At 41.5% G+C, this 19,394-nt stretch overlaps 1 protein-coding gene across 2 annotated transcripts in view; it reads right to left on the bottom strand.

Moving 5' to 3' along the window:
- The window catches only part of ZYG11A (zyg-11 family member A, cell cycle regulator), a gene marked incomplete in the record, with an annotated part of 61,768 nt that extends 47,896 nt beyond the window's left edge, over window positions 1–13,872 (bottom strand). Inside the window, 1 exon segment of one of the 2 annotated variants that reach the window (XM_045166162.1) lies at window positions 12,689–13,872. In XM_045166162.1, the coding sequence (XP_045022097.1) occupies window positions 12,689–12,778 (90 nt within the window). 2 annotated transcript variants of the gene reach the window in all.
- Between the last annotated feature and the right edge of the window lie 5,522 nt (window positions 13,873–19,394).

Raw genomic sequence — 19,394 nt, forward strand, 5'->3', positions numbered from 1 at the left:
GCAATCTTGATTCCAGCTTGTGCTTCTTCCAGCCCAGCATTTCTCATGATGTACTCTGCATATAACTTAATTATGCAGGGTGACAATATACAGCCTTGACGTACTCCTTTTCCTATTTGGAACCAGTCTGTTGTTCTATGTCTAGTTCTAACTGTTGCTTCCTGACCTGCATACAAGTTTCTCAAGAGGCAGGTCCGATGGTCTGGTATGCCCATCTCTTTCAAAACTTTCCACAGTTTATGTAATCCACACAGTCAAAGACTCTGGCATAGTCAATAAAGCAGAAATAGATGCTTTTCTGGAACTCTCTTGCTTTTTCCATGATCCAGCGGATGTTGGCAATTTGATCTCTGGTTCCTCTGACTTTTCTAAAATCACCTCGAACATCTGGAAGTTCACGGTTCATGTATTGCTAAAGCCTGGCTTGGAGAATTTTGAGCAATACTTTACTAGCATGTGAGATGAGTGCAATTGTGCAGTAGTTTGAGCATTATTTGGCATTGCCTTTCTTTGGGATTGGAATGAAAACTGACCTTTTCCAGTCCTGTGGCCACTGTGAGTTTTCCAAATGTGCTGGCATATTGAGTGCAGCACTTTCACAGCATCGTCTTTCAGGATTTGAAATAGCTCAACTGGAATTCCATCACCTCCACTAGCTTTGTTCGTAGTGATGCTTTCTAAGGCCCACTTGACTTCACATTCCAGGATGTCTGGCTCTAGGTCAGTGATCACACCATCGTGATTATCTGGGTCATGAAGAATTTTTTTGTACAGTTCTGTGTATTCTTGCCACCTCTTCTTAATATCTTCTGCCTCTGTTAGGTCCATACCATTTCTGTCCTTTATCGAGGCCATCTATGCATGAAATGTTCCCTTGGTATCTCTAAGTTTCTTGAAGAGATCTCTAGTGTTTCCCATTCTGTCGTTTTCCTCTATTTCTTTGCATTGATCGCTGAGGAAGGCTTTCTTATCTCTCCTTGCTATTCTTTGGAACTCTGCATTCAGATGCTTATATCTTTCCTTTTCTCCTTTGCTTTTCGCTTCTCTTCTTTTCATAGCTATTTGTAAGGCCTCCTCAGACAGCCATTTTGCTTTTTTGGACTTCTTTTTCTTGGGGATGGTCTTGATTCCTGTCTTCTATACAATGTCACGAACCTCCATCCATAGTTCATCAGGCACTCTGTCTATCAGATCTAGTCCCTTAAATCTATTTCTCACTTCCACGGTATAATCATAAGGGATTTGATTTAGGTCATACCTGAATGGTGTAGTGGTTTTCCCTACTTTCTTCAATTTCAGTCTGAATTTGGCAATAAGGAGTTCATGATCTGAGCCACAATCAGCTCCCAGTCTTGTTTTTGCTGCTATATAGCGCTTCTCCATCTTTGGCTGCAAAGAATATAATCAATCTGATTTCGGTGTTGACCATCTGGTGATGTCCATGTGTAGAGTCTTCTCTTGTGTTGTTGGAAGAGGGTGTTTGCTATGACCAGTGCATTCTCTTGGCAGAACTCTATTAGCCTTTGCCCTGCTTCATTCTGTACTCCAAGGCCAAATTTGCCTGTTACTCCAGGTGTTTCCTGAATTCCTCCTTTTGCATTCCAGTCCCCTATAATGAAAAGGACATTTTTTTGGGGTGTTAGTTCTAGAAGGTCTTGCAGGCCTTCATAGAACTGTTCAACTTCAGCTTCTTCAGCATTACTGGTTGGGGCATAGACTTGGATTACTGTGATATTGAATGGTTTGCCTTGGAAACGAACAGAGATCATTCTGTCGTTTTTGAGATTGCATCCTAGTACTGCATTTTGGACTCTTTTGTTGATTACGATGGCTACTCCATTTCTTCTGAGGGATTCCTGCCTACAGTAATAGATATAATGGTCATCTGAGTAAGTTCACCCATTCCAGTCCATCTAGTTCACTGAATCCTAGAATGTCGACATTCACTCTTGTCATCTCCTGCTTGACCACTTCCAATTTGCCTTGATTCATGGACCTAACATTCCAGGTTCCTATGCAATATTTATTTAATAAATTTTAAACACACTTGCTTTATAGTGTTTCATTAGTACCATTTTCTGAAGTCTCTGGGAATCTAATTCTGTTGATTCTTTTTTTTAAAGATTTACTTATTTGTTTTTTACTCTGCTGGGTCTTCATTGTACTGTATGGGCTTCTCATTGTAGTGGCTTCTCTTGGTGTGGAGCACAGGCTCTAGAAGACAGGCTTCAGTAGTCGTGGTTCCTGGGCTCTGGAGCACAGGGCTCAGCACTGTGGCACATAGTCTTAGATGCTCCATGGCATGTGGGATCTTCCCAAACCAGAGATCAAACCTGTTATCTCCTGCACTGGCAGGCAGACTGCCAACCACTACACCAGCAGGACAGCCCCTGATTCTCTTGGTTCTTGATCAGAGAGGTTCATGTTTCATAATTTAAGATGTGAGCTAATCTTTTCTTTTTTTTGAAGGCCTCATGGCACAGTACGCAGGATATTAGTTCCCCAACCAGGGATCAAATCCATACCCCTAGGACTGGGAGTACAGAGTCTTAACCACTGAGCCACAGGGAAGTCCATGAGCTAATCTTTAAGTCTCTGAGTTAATCTTTAGTGAGATTTTACTAGACTCCTGTGAAACCTGGGTAGAAGATAGGCCACATCGGGTGGTTATGCTAAATGCTACTTACCCAGGGGCATCATCAGTGACCATTTTGATAATTTCTCAGCTACACATTTCCTGAACCAAGCAAGAAATGTCAATTAAAACCCTGAGTCTGAGGACAGACCTGTGATTGCACATTTTTAGGAGATATTTTTCTCATTCAAAAATCCAAGCCAAAACTGACAAGGTCCCCTATTTCTCTTTTCTATAAGCAGACTTTTAGATCTACCATTTCCCTGAAGTATAATCAGCTTTTGTTAGTTCACATTTATATATATATATTACAATTCACAGTCTCCATTCAAACTTCCCACCTGGCTTTGGCAAAGGTCTAGTCTCTAATCTTTGATTATTTCAGGGCCTGCTTACAGTGGTGATTTCCAGCTTCTATGAATTGGGTGGGAATGCTGGGGATTTCCTTTACTCTGTAATTGAATTTGCTGCATTTTATCCAGAATATTTCCTTTTAAGGCTTTATGACATTATCTGCCAAATTATTGGACATGGCAGTCTCATATTTAAAATACAGTAAAGACTAAATCCATATAAATGAAGTTTAGAACATATGTAAAATATTTAAATATACAACAATATATTTTAAAAATATTTTTGTATTTATGACACAGCTTAAATAGAATGTATCAAATTTCTGAAGTCCCTATATACCCTTTCCTGATGCTACTTATCCCTTCACCCAGAAGTAACCATTATCCTGAATATTATTTAGTTCTACATGTTTTTGAACTTTATATACATAGAATTATACCACAGTATTTTGTTACTTGTCTTTGTTTTATAAATTAGTAGTATGTTTTAGAGACTGACTTCCCATCAAGACCACTAATGACTAATAACTCTGCCTCTATAATGTCTGATTACCGATAACATGATTCTAAATGTTATCTATAAAGCCAACGAATTCTACATTATTATCTTCAGGCCAGATCTCTCGTTAAGCCAGTGTTAGATAACCATTTGCCTCCCTGACATATCTACTTAACATGTAGGAAACTACATTTATCCAGTCTTTCCCTACTCAGTAAATGGCATAACATCTATTCAGCTGCTTAATCTTTACTGACATTTCCTTCTCTTTAATCAACATCCCACAAAACACACAGATCCAATACATTAGCAAATCCTACTGGTTCTACCTGTGCCAGACATCTTCTATTTGCTAACTACCTCCCACCCAGACCCACTCAATCTTCTCCACCTCTACTGCTGAGGTGACCTGTGTAGATCCTATGAATAGGTTTTCATGAATAGGTTCCCTTACCCTCTGGCTGTCAGTTTGGTTTGGACATGAAACTCTCAAAACACTGGAACACGTATTAGTTTCCTAGGTAATTTCCTATAAGAAATTACCACAAAATTGGCGGCTAAAAACAACAGGTATCTACTCTCTCATAGTTCTGGAAGACAGAAGTCCAGAAATCAAGGTATGAGCAGGACCATTGTTCCTCTGAAGGCCCTAGGGAAGAATTCTTACGTTATCAGCTTCTGGGGGCTGTGGTTTCCCTTAGCTTGTGGCAGCACAACTCTAATCTTCACATGGCCTTCTTCCCTGTATCTCTAGGTCTCAAATCTCTATCCCTTTATCTTATAAACACTATAAATCCAGACATCAGATTTAAGGTCTGGCCTAAAACTTTAGGATGGATCAGATGTTCTCACCAAGATACTCAACCTGGGAATTCCCTGGTGGTCCAGTAGTTAGGACTCTGTGCTTTCCTGCCAAGGGCCCAAATTCAATCCCCAGTCCCACAAGCCACCTGGCGGGGGTGCAGAGAAGCAAGAGGGGAAGATCCTCAACTTAATTACATTTGTAAACATCCTGACTCCAAAGGTCAAATTCACAGGTTCTAAGGGTTAAAACTTGGATATATGTTTTGGGGGTTAAACTCCACACAGATAATTTCCCCTGTTCTTTCTCATTTAAAGTATCTTGGGCTGGCTATGGCATACTAATCACTCCTCTAAGATTAGTCCTCTGTTCTTGCTATTGACTAAATGTCTGCATTCTTCCAAAATTCTTATGCTGCAATCTAACCTCTAATTTGATGTTTGGAGGGAGGAACCTTGGGAAGTCATTAGGTCATGAGGGTAAAGCCTTCACTGAATGGAATTAATGCCCATACAAGAGTGACCTCAGAGAGTTCCCTTGTCCCTTCTGCCATGTGAGAACACAGCAAAAAGATGTATATGAACCAGGAAGCGTGCTCTCACCAGACACCAAATCTTCCAGCACCTTGATCTTGAACTTCCTAGTTTCCAGAACTGTGAGAAATAAATTTATATTTTTTATGAGTCACCCAGTCTACAGAATTTTAGTCACACCAGCCTAAATGAACTAAGACATTCCTTCTGAGAGGTCCTCTGCGCCTAGGGGTGGCAAGAGCTACTGTCACTAGACATGAAATAGTATATTATTGTGGTTTTTCCATACCTCTCCCTTATCTTTGGAAGTAATCCCTTAATTAAACTCTCACTGCTGCTGATAAGTTGCTTCAGTCCGACTCTGTGCGACCCCATAGATGGCAGCCCACCAGGCTCCGCCGTCCCTGGGATTCTCCAGGCAAGAAAACTGGAGTGGGTTGCCATTTCCTTCTCCAAAACTCTCATTAAATTAGCCCTATTCTGACTGTGTCATCTATTTCCTTCTGTATGCCTATCAAACCTCCCAAATAAATTTCTAGTTCATCCCCTTCTTTTTAACTCCACTACCAGTTCCTAACTCAAGTCACTACCATATCTTGCCAAGAATACTAAAAAACTCCAAATTATCCTGCTTCCACTCTTAATCCTTTTCCAATCCATCTCAACCGAGGGTTTAGATTCATCATTTCTAAAATACAAAACACTACTACATAACTCTCCTAATTAACATGTTTTAATGGGTATAAGGTAAAAAATCAAAACAAACAAAAAGCTGTATTTTATATATGACCAACAATTAGAAAATTAAACTTTAAAAGTTTACAACGGCATTTTTTGGTTTTGTTTTGTTATTATTTTTGGCCACACCATGTGGCTTGTGCATGCAGTATCTTAATTCCCAGACCAGGGATCAAACCTGTGCCCCTGCATTCTTTAACCACTGGACCTCCAGAGAAGTCCCTTCAATAGCACTTTAAAAACCTCAGAGAGACTTTCTTGGTAGTCCAGTGACAGACTTCAAACTGGGAGTCCAAATGCAGGGAGCCGAGGTCTGAACCCTCGGCAGGGCACTAGATCCCACATGCTGCAACCAAGAGTTACAATGCTGCAACTAAAGATCTTCACCCAGCTCAGCCAAAAAAACCTCACGGAAATCCCTGGCGGTCAGTGGTAAGGACACTGCGCTTTCACTGCCGAGGGCCTCAGTTCCATCCCTGGTCAGAAACTAAGATCTCATGAAGGGCAGAACACAGACCAAAAAAAAAAAAAAAATCTGTTTTAAAAACCTCAAATATAGGCCTGACTCAAAAAGACAACAAAAATCTAAACACACTAGGACCCATGATGTTTAGCTTACAATAAAATATAAGAAATGGTAAGAAGCAGGAAAGAAAATAAAATCAGTCACAAGAAATAGATCCAGGGAACTTCCTGGAGGTCTGGTGGTTAGGGCTCCACAATTTCACTACAGAGGGTTTGGGTTTAATCCCTGGATGGGGAACTAAGATCCTACAAGCTGCATGATGCAGCCAAAAAAAGAGAACAAGAAACAGATCCGGAAATAACATAATTAGCAAACAAGAACTTTAAAATAGGTATTATAATTCATGGATATACAGGAGAATATGAATATAACAAGGGAATAAATATGGAATCTCAACAGAGACTAGAGAAAGCCCACATGCAGCAAGAAAATAAATAAATACACTTAAACATAAAAAAGGTCAACAAGGACAATGGCCTACACTTGGAATCTATGAAATTGTTTTATAGCTTAATATTTATTGAATTACATAGCTAATTCACCAGGTACAAAAAACAATAAAGTTAATAACTTTCTTTTTTAAAAAGTCAAAAAATACTGAAATTAGATACAAAATATCAACCAACTGATCCCGGAAGCAAGAATGGACCCAAAGTGAAATAAACAACAACAAGACACTACAACATGACAAATAGCTAAAAACCTATGATAAAAAGAAAAATCTAAGCTAGGGGTGGGGCAGGGGGAGCTGGAGGTACTGTGGACAGTTTAAAACGAAAAAATATGACCACTGAATTTTCATCAGAAGCAATGCTAGCCAAAAGACAATGAAGTAACACTTTTAAAGTGCTGTAGAGGGCTCTCCTGGTGACTGAGTGGTAAAGAATCCACCTGCCAGAGCAAGAGACATGGATTCTATCCCTGATTCGTGAAGATCCCACATGCCTCAGAGCAACTAAGCCTACGTGCCGCAACTACTGAGCCTGTGCTCTAGAGCCCCAGAGCCACAAGTGAGCCTACACGCCAAGCTTCTGCAGCCCGCACATCCTAGAGCCTGTGCTCAGCAACAAGAGAAAGCCCTGCACTGCAACCAGAGAACACCCCTGCTCACCACAACTAAAGAAAAGCCCATGCAGCAACAAAGATCCAACTAAATAAATAAAATTTTTTAAAAAATTTAAGTGCAGTAGGAAGAAAAGCTAAGTGCATTGAAATATCTTTCAAAAATAAAGGTAAAATAAAGATATTTTCAGACAAAGTAGAAAGAACCTATCATCAGCAGATCTACACTGTAAGAAAGGTAAAATGTTCTTTAAGTAAAGAAACATTATACAGGATGGATATTTGGGATCTAGAGAAAAGGGAAGAGTACTGGAAACAGGAGCATGTGGATAAATATAAAACTATTTTTCTTATTTCCTAATTTCTTTAATAACTGATCAAAGAAAAAGTAAAAACAATATACTGTGCAACTTAGAAAAGTAAAATGTATTATTTCAACAGTACAAAGGAGAGGAAAGAGGGGAGAAAATCAAAGAACACTGTTGTAAGCTGAAGTGATATATTTAGAAGCAGTGCAGTAAGTCAAACGTGTACATTTTAAAACCTAGAGCTGTGACTCTCAAACTTTTTAGTCTTAGCACCAACAGTACTCTTAAAAAACTGGATTACATATATCAACATTTACTGTATTATAAGTTAAAACTAAGAAATCTTGAAAATATTTCATTCAGAAATAATAAAAATTAAACCAATCACATGTTCACACAAAGAACATTTTCTTTTCCCAGTCACACCACATGGCTTGTGGGATCTTAGTTCCCAGACCAAGGACTGAACCTGCACCCGCAGCAGTGAAAGCACCAAGTCCTAACCACTGGATTACCAGGAAGTTCCCAATAAAGAACATTTTTTTTAAAGAGCTATATTTTCAAAAAGAATTTTTAAAAGTTTAGTGACAATGGCAGCACTGTTTTACATCTTTGCAAGTTTCATTAATGTGAGGCTTAACAAAACAGAATGGGGTCTTAGAGACCCCAGAGGTCTTGAGTCCACATTTTAAAAACTGTTATCTTTGTGTGACCATTCAGAGAAGAGGAATAGAACTAGTAAATCAACAGAAAAGATAGAATGAAACTTTTAAAATAATCAATTGGAAAAAAAAAAAAAACTCAATGGAGGGAATTCCTTGGCAGTCCAGTGGTTAGGACTCTTGAGTTTTCACTGTCAAAGGTGAGAGTTCAATTCCTGGTCCAGGAACTAAGGTCCAACAATGTAAAGTTAAATTCACAATCAATAAAACCTACCACATCAACACAATAAAGAACAAAAACATATGTCCTTAATATATGCTGAGAAAGTTTTTCAACACATTTCAAAACACATTCATGATTTCCATGATTGAAAAAAGCAAAAACAAAAAAAAATCAGCAAACTAAGAATAGAAGAAAACTTCCTTAATTTGATAAAAGACATCTATGGGAACACCAAGAGCTAGAATGATATAAAGATGTCTCTTCTCACCACTTCTCTCTTACATTCTACAAAAAGTCCTAGATATTGCATTTTTTAGAAAAGAAAATATAAAGCACAGATTGAAAGGGAATAAGTAAAGCTGTCTTTATTTGCAGGTAACAGATTATAAAGAAAATCTTAAGAAAACATAAAAAAAAAAACAGAGAATATATGTGGCTTTACATCAGTAGTGACAGTAGCTCCTTCATTCTGATATTGGTTATTTCAGTCTTCCTTTGGTTATCCTGGCTAAAGACCTATCAATTTTATTGATCTTTACAAAGAACCAACTTTTGATTAAATTTTTTTCTATTTTTTTTAAAGTAGCTTGAGCAAAGTCATAAGATACAAGATCAATACACCCCCCCAAACTACAAACTTTTAAAAAATATTCACAGTACTAACAAAAACAGGGATAAATTTAACAAAATATGTAACAGATATTTACATTAAAAACTACAAAACATTGCTAAATAAAATTTAAAACAACAGAGAAATCTAAAGGAAAAGTATTCATGAATTGTACAATTTTTTTAATTAATTAAAAATAAAATCTTAACCAAATGACCCACACAGAAATGAATTAGTCTGATCACTTTTCTAAAGAAAACCTTGCATTTCAATTACGTCAGTGGCAGCAAAAAATGTACCTGACATGCTGTGCTAGGACATACATTAACTACTCAGCTTTTCCATTAGCTACAAACAAATGTCAGGCTGGATGAATCACAAGATGGAATCAAGACTGCTGGACTAATAGCAACCACCTCAGATATGCAGACGATACCACTCTAATGGCAGAAAGTGAAGAGGAACTATAGAGCCTCTTGATAAGGGTGAAAGTTCAGTTCCGTTCAGTCGCTCAGCCTCTTTGGGACCCCATGCACTGCAGCACACCAGGCTTCCCTATCCATCACCAACTCCCGGAGCTTGCTCAAACTCATATTCATCGAGTAGGTGATGCTATCCAACCATCTCATTCTCTATCGTCTCCTTCTCCTCCTGCCTTCAGTCTTTCCGAGCATCAGGGTCTTTTCAAATGAGTCAGTTCTTCCCATCAGGTGGCCAAAGTATTGGAGCTTCTGCTTCAGCATCAGTCCTTCCAATGAATATTCAGGACTGATTTCCTTTAGGATTGACTTGTTGGATCTTGCAGTCCAAGGGCCTCTCTAGAGTCTTCTCCAACACCACAGTTCAAAAGCATCAATTCTTTGGTGCTGAAGTTTCTTTATCATCCAACTCTCACATCCATACATGACTACTGGAAAAACGATAGCTTTGACTAGACTGACCTTTGCTGGAAAAGTAGTCTATGCTTTTTAATATACTGTCTAGGTTTGTCATAGCTTTTCTTCCAAGGAGCAAGCATCTTTTAATCTCATGGCTGCAGTCACCATCTATAGTGATTTTGGAGCCCAAGAATATAAAGTCTGTCACTGTTTCCATTTTTTCCCCATCTATTTGCCTTGAAGTGATGGGACCAGAGGCCATGATCATCATTTTTTGAATGTTGAGTTTTAAGCCAGCTTTTTCACTCTCCTCTTTCACTTTCATCAAAAGGCTCTTTAAAAAAAAAAAAAAAAAGCTCTTTACTTCCTCTTCACTTTGGCCATAAGGGTGGTATCATCTGTGTATCTGAGGTTACTGATATTTCTCCTGGCAATCCTGATTCCAGGTTGTGCTTCATCCAGTCTGGTTTTGTCACTGTTTCCACTTTTTCTCCTCCTGTTTGCCATGAAGTGATGGGACCAGATGCCATGATCTTAGTTTTTAAAATGGTGAATTTTAAGCCAGCTGTTTCACTCTCCTCTTTCAACCTCATACCCCCAACAGTATACATTCAAAAAACTAAGATGATGGCATCTGGTCCCATCACTTCATGACAAAGAGAAAGAGAAAAGTGGAAGCAGTGGCAAACTTTATTTTCTTGGGCTCCAAAATCACTGCAGACTGTGACTGCAGTCATGAAATTAAAAGACGCTTGTGCCATGGAAGGAAAGCTGTGACAAACCCGGTATCAAAAAGCAGAGCCATCACTTTGCCGACAAAGGTCCAAACAGTCAAAGCCATGGTTTTTCCAGTAGTCATATACGGATGTGAGAGTTGGACGATAAAGAAGGCTGAGTGCCAAAGAACTGATGCTTTCAAATTGCGGTACTAGAGAAGACTCTTCAGAGTTGCTTGGACAGCAAGATCAAACCAGTCAATCCTAAAGGAAATCAACCCTAAATATTCATTGGAAGGTCTGATGATGAAGCTGAAACTCCAATATTTTGGCCACCTAAGGCAAAAAGCTGACTCACTGGAAAAGACCCTTATGCTGGGAAAGTGAAAGTCATTCAGTCCTGTCTGACTCTTTTTGACCTCATGGACCATACAGTCCATGGAATTCTCCAGGCCAGAATACTGGAGAGGGTAGCCTCGCCCTTCTCCAGGGGATCTCAACCCAGGGACAGAACCCAGGTCTCCGGCATTGCAGGCAGATTCTTGAGCCAAAAGGGAAGCCCAAGAATACTGAAGCGGGTAGCCTATCCCTTCTCCAGCGGATCTTCCCTACTGAGGAATCTCCTGCATTGCAGGCAGACTCTTGACCAACTGAGCTATCAGGGAAGCCCAATGCCGGGAAAGACTGAAGGCAAAAGGAGAAGGGAGAGGCAGAGGATGAGATGATGATCGATAGAACATCACCAACCCAAAAGACAAGATGTGAATTTGCACAAACTCCAGGAGAGAGTGAAGGCCAGGAGAGTGGAGCAGTGTTGCTGTCCATCGGATCGCTAAAGAGCCAGATAGGACTTAGCAACTGAACAATAACAAATAAATGTATGCATTATTTAAGAAGCTTTTAAAAGTGAGTCCAAAAGGGTCTACAGGATTACAGGTTAGATCTCTGCAGGACACAAAGGCCAACAAGGCGTTAGTGTGTAAAGTGCAACCTCAATCAGAATATTTCCTTTCCTCCATACTATGGGTTGAGCGTTCACTAGATTTTGAGTTCTAAGAAGGGAGGCCCTTGGGGTTTTGTAGAATATGGAGTCACATCAGAAATGATGTCAGGTTCAAGATCCTGAGCAAGTCAAGGGTTCTCAATTTTCCTACACACTAGTAAAATGGAGACCATCAATGCCTACCAAAAAATCCGGGAGATTTTAGAAATGCGACAACTGATACACAGTAGGCTCCAAATACACACTCTTTTGGTTTGCGTGTTGCTCAATTTCGTTTGAAAGGGATTCCGAGGGAAACGGTGCGCGGGGCCGAAAAGAACACATGGAATTTTAGGAATTTCACTCTTTAGGGTTCCAGTTCTTCCAGGCGGGCTCTTTCTGTTAACAATCCCAGGACCGACAGGTCGCATACTCTGGGGAGCAACAAGTCCCCAACATACGTTAGGGAACAGTTGAAGTTTAAGGCATTTGGGCGCAGGATGACAATAAATGCCACGGGCCAAGCATAAAGCCACGCCCAGTGCTTACGTCTAAACTTAACACCACCTTGCAAAATAGCTGTCGCCCGCGCTTGCACGTAGTCTTCCCAGGAGGCGCTAGTCAATACGCCTGCCAATGCAGGAGACAGGAGAGACGCGTTCGATCCCTGGGTAGGGAAGATACCCCTGGAGGAGAGCATGGCAATCCACTCCAGTATTCTTACTGGAGAATCCCATGGACAGAGAAGCATGGTGGACTACAGTCCATAGGGTCGCAAAGAGTTGGAAACGACTGAAGCGACTTAGCACGCACGCACTCACTTGCACAGGAGAACCAAGGGGACCAGAGGAGAAGACCCGCCCAAGGTCAAGCGGGAGGCGGGACACACCCCGCCACTCCTCCGCTGCCCAGGGTCGGCGCGCTCGGAGGCTGGGACGCCCCGGGCGGTAAACTCCTCTCCGACAAGCACTTCCCAGCATCTGAACACAGAAGCCTAACAGGGGCTCAGCCTCTTCAGACGTTACCCCCCGCGTAGGTCAAACGAGCCAAAAATGTCTCCGCACGGTCCCCGACGACTTGCCGTGCTCGCCCAGGGCTGACGTCCAGCCGAGGTTCGCGTTCCATTTCCTACCCCCGATTCTTGCCCTCCTCGGAGCTCACCTGCACCACGAGGAAGCCTAGTATATCCTTCCGAGCGTCCGGAGGGACGATGTTCCGGGGCGAAAGGCCTGGGTGCAAGAAGTAAACCATGGCGACGGTGAGGCGTCGAGGAGAGAGTTGCCGTCGAAGTGGGCCTGGATCCCGCGAGAGTTCGACCCGCGCCAGGAAGCAGCTGAGCAACACCCGCTCGGCGAGCTGACTCTCAGCGTTCGACCCGCGAGGTTTGAAATGCCGGGCGCGGCGACGCGCACTCGCCCACCGTAGACCCCGCCCCCAGGACGGGCCTCACCACCCCCACCCGGGCCACCCACCACTCCATCCGGTGAGGACCCAGCCGTTCTCCTTCCACCTCATTCACGCCGTATAGACCAACCACTCAGTCAACTCCTACCCACACGTCTATGCCCAAGTCTCCCACAAAACCTACGCCATAGGGTTCAATACCATGTTCCCTTTGCCCGTCAAAGGCACGCCCACGGACCAGCTCTGTGGAGTTGGGAAACAGAATATGATGGTCCCTCTGTGTCCCCAGGGACATTGATTTCAGGGTCCACCATACCCAAATCCCGTGAAACTGAAGTACCTTATAAAAAAGAGTAGTATTTGGGTATAACTTAAATATTTCCTCCTCTATACTTTAAATGACTTGTAGCTTGCTCATACTAGTATAACTAATACAATGTAAATTCTGTATATTTACATATAATATGCTGGTACTAACAAATTCAGATTTTGCTTTTTGAAACCTCATGAAAATTTTTTTTCTGAACATGTTCCATAGACGTTGAATCCGGGGATAGAGAACCCATGGATATTGAGGGATATTTTAAATGCATACATTTAAAAATATTTTTTTTAAAGACTTTTCTCTTAGAACTGGCAATAGCACTTATCTTGTTTCTTATGACCTAAAAAGTATCAAGAAAACCCTTATAATCTGCTCCAAGAAACCCTGAAAGAGAGCAATAAATTAGTACACTAGTAAAATTAACAGAAGGGATGTCTTGGAAAAGGGTAGTTGTTAAGAGTAGGGAGCCTTGAATTTGAATACTGCATTGGAATGCCTGCTCTTGGACAAGCTTCTTAATTTCTCTAAAGCTCAACTTCCTCATCAGTAAAATGGGATGAGAATGCCTTATAAATAAGATAGTGTATGTAGCGAGCTCCCTGGTGGTCTGAAAGTTTTGATTCCACACTTTCACGACCTTGTCCCAGGTTCAGTCCCGGGTTGGGGAAGTGAGATCCTGCAAACTGCACGTTAAAAAAGAAAAAAAAAAAAAAAAAGTAAAACACATGAAAATGCTTGACAGAGAACAAGTCCTTGATTGTTGTTGTTCAGTCGCTCAGGCGTGTCCGACTCCTTGTGACCCCATGGACTGTAGCCTGCAAGGCTCCTCAGTCCCTGGAATTCTCCAGGCAGGAATACTGGAGTGGGTTGCCATTCCCTTCTCCGGGGGACCTTCCTGACCCAGTGTCTCCTGCATTGGCAGGCAGACTCTTTACTGTTGTGCTACCTGGGAAGCCTCGTATTGAAGTATAGTTGATTTACAATGCTGTGTTAGTTTCAGGTGTACTTTTTAATTTAATTTTATAGTAGAGTATTTTTTTTAGACTATTTTATAACTTCCGTCCTCAAATCTTGAACACCTCTTCCCCTAATCATACTGTCAGTTTCCTCTTTCACTGAAAAAAAAAGAATCAAAAAGAACATTCTAGGGACTTCTGTAGTGGTCCAGTGGTTAAAACTCCACATTCGAAATGCAGGGGGCCAAGGTTTGATCCCTGGTCAGGGAACTGGATCCCACAAGCAGCAACTAAGACCTGGAGCAGCCAAATAAATAAATATTAAAAAAAAAAAATTCTAAGCTCCAACCATCGTATCTACAGGCTTTCTATCCTATTACCATGAACTCTTTATACTCTTTGTTGTTGCTGTGCAGTTGCTCAGTCATGTCTGACACTTTGCAACGCCATGGGCTGCAGTAGACCAGGCTCCCCTGTCCTTCACCATCCCCCAGAGTTTGCTCAAACTCATTTCCATTGAGCCATCCAACCATCTCATCCTCTGTCATCACCTTCTCCTCCTGCCTTCAATCTTTCCCAGCCTCAGGGTCTTTTCCAAGGAGTTGGCTTCTCACATCAGGTGGCCAAAATATTGGAGCTTCAGCATCAGTCCTTCCAATGAAGACTCAGGACTAATTTCCTTCAGGATTGACTGGTTTGGTCTCCTTGCAGTCCAAGGGCCTCTCAAGATTCTTCTCCAACACCACAGCTCAAAAGCATCAATTCTTTGGTGCTTATCTTTCTTTATTGTCCAACTCTCACATCCATACATGACTACTGGAAAAACCATAGCTTTGACTAGATGGACCTTTGCTGGCAAAGTGATGTCTTTTCTTTTTACTATGCTGTCTAGGTTGGTCATAGTTTTTCTTCCAAGGAGCCAGCATCTCTTAATTTCATGGCTGCAGTCACAGTTCACAGTGATTTTGGAGCCCAAGAAAATAAAGTCTGTCACTGTTTCCAGTGTTTCCCCATCTATTTGCCATGACGTGATGGAACCAGTTATGCCATGATCTTAGATTTTTGAATGTTGAGTTTTAGGCCAACTTTTTCACTTTCTTCTTTCACCTTTATCAAGAGGCTCTTTAATTCCTCTTTGCTTTCTGCCATAAGGGTGGTGTCATCTGCATATCTGAGGTTATTGATATTTCTCCTGGCAATCTTTATTCCAGCTTATGTTTCATCCAGCCTGGCATTTCTCATGATGTACTCTGCATGTAAGTTAAATAAGCAGGATGACAATATATAGCCTTGATGTACACCTTTCCCAATTTGGAACCAGTCCATTGTTCCATGTCTGGTTCTAACTGTTGGTTCTTGGCCTGCATACAGGTTTCTCAGGAGACAGGTAAGGTGGTCTGGTATTCTGATTTCTTTAAGAATTTTCCACAGTTTGTTGTGATCTACACAGTCAAAGGCTTTAACGTAGTCAATGAAACAGAAGCAGATGTTTTTCTGGAATTCTCTTGCTTTTTCTATGATCCAATGGATATTGGCAATTTGGCTAGTTCTGGGCTTCTGCAACAAGTCTCATCTCTTGCTTATTCAAAGACATCATCCAGCAACATCCTTTCTTTCTCCTGAATTATTTTTTCCCCTTTCTTGGATCATTGCCACCAGCTGATACTTTTCCCATAATTAAAAAAAAAAACAAAAACCACTTCTTTTGACCTAATTTCTAGTACTTAATACCTATTCAGGTCTTGCCCTCATATCTCTTCACCCTTTTGTGCAAAACTTATCCAAAATGTGGTCTGTACATGCTGTCTCCAATTTTTTTCTTACCATTTTCTTTCTCCCCTGCTACTCCACTAACCATTCTTCTCAACATCCAGGTTACTGAATTCAGTTGTCACTCTTCTCTCATCTTATTTATTCAGCAGCATTTGACCCAGGTGATCATTTCTTCCTCCCTTTCTCCATTTGGCTTCCAGGATGCATCTTCTCTTCCTCCTCCTCTCCCATGCCTTCCTCTTTCTTCTCTTCTCCTCCTACCTTATTTTTGCTCCTTCTCATCCTCTTGATTTCTCATCACCCATAGTTCTAAATCTTTGTATACCCCCAAGACTCTGTACTTGTATATGTCTTCCCTATCCAATCTCGCTTCCTTGTGGTAATTTTGTCTAGTTTCATAACTTTAAAAGAAATTTATATGCTGATATATCCATGTTTTATGTCTAGACTGTACCTTGCTGTTGAACTTGAGTGATACATTCAGTGGTCTATTCAACATATACACCTGGTTATCAAAATAGCCTAATGTGTCCAAAAGTAAACTCCTGTTGTCCTTACCCTAATCTGCTTTTCCTATTTTAGTATATGGCAACTCCTTCCTTTCTGTTGCTTGTGACAAAACCTTGGAAATACCTTTTAACTCCTCTCTTATTCTTATATCCAATACCCTATCTGTTAGGAAATCCTACTGACTCTGTCTTTAAAATATATCCAAGGACTATCTCTTATCTCTCCCACCTGCTACCCTGGTCCAAGCCCCTGTCAGAACCAACTTGGATTCTTACAATATCCTCCTGTCTATCCTCCTGTCTGGTTCCCCAGCTTTCAGGCTTGTTCCATTAAAATCTCTTCTCAACATAGCAACTAGAGTAATCACTTTAAACATCATGTCATCCTCTACCCCAAATCCTCCAATAGCTTCCCATCTCAGGCAGAATATAAAGATTCATAAGGATGGTGTTCTCCATGGTTCTATATAATCTGTTCTTTCCATGCCCTTCTCTTGCTTTATCTTCTGCCACTCTCTCCTTTATTTATTCCACTCCAGCACCATTGGACTGCTTGTTATATTCATGGATATCTCTCATGGATAGCTCTCTTACTTCCTTCAAATTTTAGCTCAAATGTTGCCTTATCAGTAAGGCTTATTTAACTTTTATGCAGAGTACATCATGAGAAATGCCAGATTGGATGAAGCACAAGCTGGAATCAAGATTGCTGGGAGAAATACCAATAACCTCAGGTATGCAGATGATACCACACTTATGGTAGAAAGTGAAGAACAACTAAAGAGTCTCTTGATGAAAGTGAAAGAGGAGAGTGAAAAAACTGCCTTAAAACTCAAAATTCAAAAAAATTAGGTCATGGCATCGAGTTCCATCACTTCATGGCAAACAGATGGGGAAAAAATGGAAACAGTGATAGAATTTATTTTGGGGGGCTCCAAAATCAGTGCAGATGGTGACTGTAGCCATGAAATTAAAAGATGCTGGCTCCTTGGGAGAAAACCTGTGACCAACCTAGACAGCATATTAAAAAGAAGAGATATCACTTTGCCAGCAACGGTCCATCTAGTCAAAGCTATGGTTTTTCCAGTAGTCATGTATGGATATGAGAGTTGGACAATAAAGAAAGATGAGCACCAAAGAATTGATGCTTTTGAGCTGTGGTGTTGGAGAAGAATCTTGAGAGGCCCTTGGACTGCAAGGAGACCAAACCAGTCAATCCTGAAGGAAATTAGTCCTGAGTCTTCATTGGAAGGACTGATGCTGAATCTGAAGTGCCAGTACTTTGGCCACCTGATGTGAAGAACTGACTCATTGGAAAAGTCCCTGAGGCTGGGAAAGTTTGAAGGCAGGAGGAGAAGGGGATTACAGAGGATGAGATGGTTTGATGGCATCACTGACTCGACGGACATGAGTTTGAGCAGGCTCCAGGAGTTGGTGATGGATAGGGAAGCCTGGTGTGCTGCAGTGCATGGGGTCACAAAGAGTTGCACATGACTGAGTGACTGAACTGAACTAACATGAGGGAAAAGACCTTGTTATACCCAGGTGTAAAATAGTGCCAAGGGACTTCCCTGGTGGCTCAGTGGTAAAGAATTAACCTGTGATACAGGAGATGCAAGTTTGATCCCTGGGTCAGGAAGATCCCCTGGAGAAGGAAATAGCAACCCAGTCTATTTTGGGGGGATTCAAAATCACTGCAGATGGTAACTGCAGCCATGAAATTAAAAGATGCTTCCTCCTTGGAAGAAAAGCTATGCCAAATCTAGACAGCATATTAAAAAGCAGCAACATTACTTTGCCAGCAAAGATCCATCTAGTCAAAGCTATGGTTTTTCCAGTAGTCATGTATGGATGTGAAAGTTGGACTACAAACAAAGCTGAGAGCCAAAGAATTGATGCTTTTGAACTGTGGTGTTGTAGAAGACTCTTAAGAGTCCCTTGGACTGCAAGGAGATCCAACCAGTCCATCCTAAAGGAAATCAGTCCTGAATATTCATTGGAAGGACTGATGCTGAAGTTAAAACTCCAATACTTTGGCCACCTGATGCGAAGAACTGACTCATTGGAAGGAACCCTGATGCTGGGAAAGATTGAGGGCAGGAGGAGAAGGGGACGACAGAGAATGAGATGGTTGGATAGCATCACCTACTCGACGGAACATGAGTTTGAGCAAGCTCTGGGAGTTGCTGATGGACAGGGAAGCCTGGTATGCTGTGGTCCATGGGGTTGCAGAGAGTCAAACACAGCTGAGCAACTGAACTGAACTAGTGTTCTTGCCTGGGAAATCCCTTGGACAGAGGAGCCTGGTGGGCTACAGTCCATGGGATTGCAAAAGGGTCAGACAACTTAGTGACTAAAAATAATAGTGCCTAACTTACAGAAGGTGCTGCTGCTGTGTTCTTGCCTGGGAAATCCCTTGGACAGAGGAGCCTGGTGGGCTACAGTTCATGGGATCGCAAAAGGGTCAGACAACTTAGTGACTAAAAATAATAGTGCCTAACTTACAGAAGGTAGCCAGTAATATTTGTTCAGAGAAAAAAAAAAAAAGTGTAATGGCTACCTGGAAAAAATCAATTGTAGCTGTAAAAGGAAGTTTGTCTCCAAAATCAGAGGCAAGGTTGCAGCTACTTAGCGAGGAGCAAATTTTTACCATAAACTGTGCCTCCTGCCCTTCCTCCCTTGCTGCTGCTGCTGCTAAGTCGCTTCAGTTGTGTCCGACTCTGTGTGACCCCATAGGCAGCAGCCCACCAGGCTCCCCCGTCCCTGGGATTCTCCAGGCAAGAACACTGGAGTGGGTTGCCATTTCCTTCTCTAATATATGAAAGTGAAAAAATCAAGTGAAGTCGCTCAGTCGTGTCCAACTCCTAGCGACCCATGGACTGCAGCCCACCAGGCCCCTC

This window comes from Bubalus bubalis, chromosome 6, assembly GCF_019923935.1.
Source record: "Bubalus bubalis isolate 160015118507 breed Murrah chromosome 6, NDDB_SH_1, whole genome shotgun sequence".
Classification (NCBI taxonomy): Eukaryota; Metazoa; Chordata; class Mammalia; order Artiodactyla; family Bovidae; genus Bubalus; species Bubalus bubalis.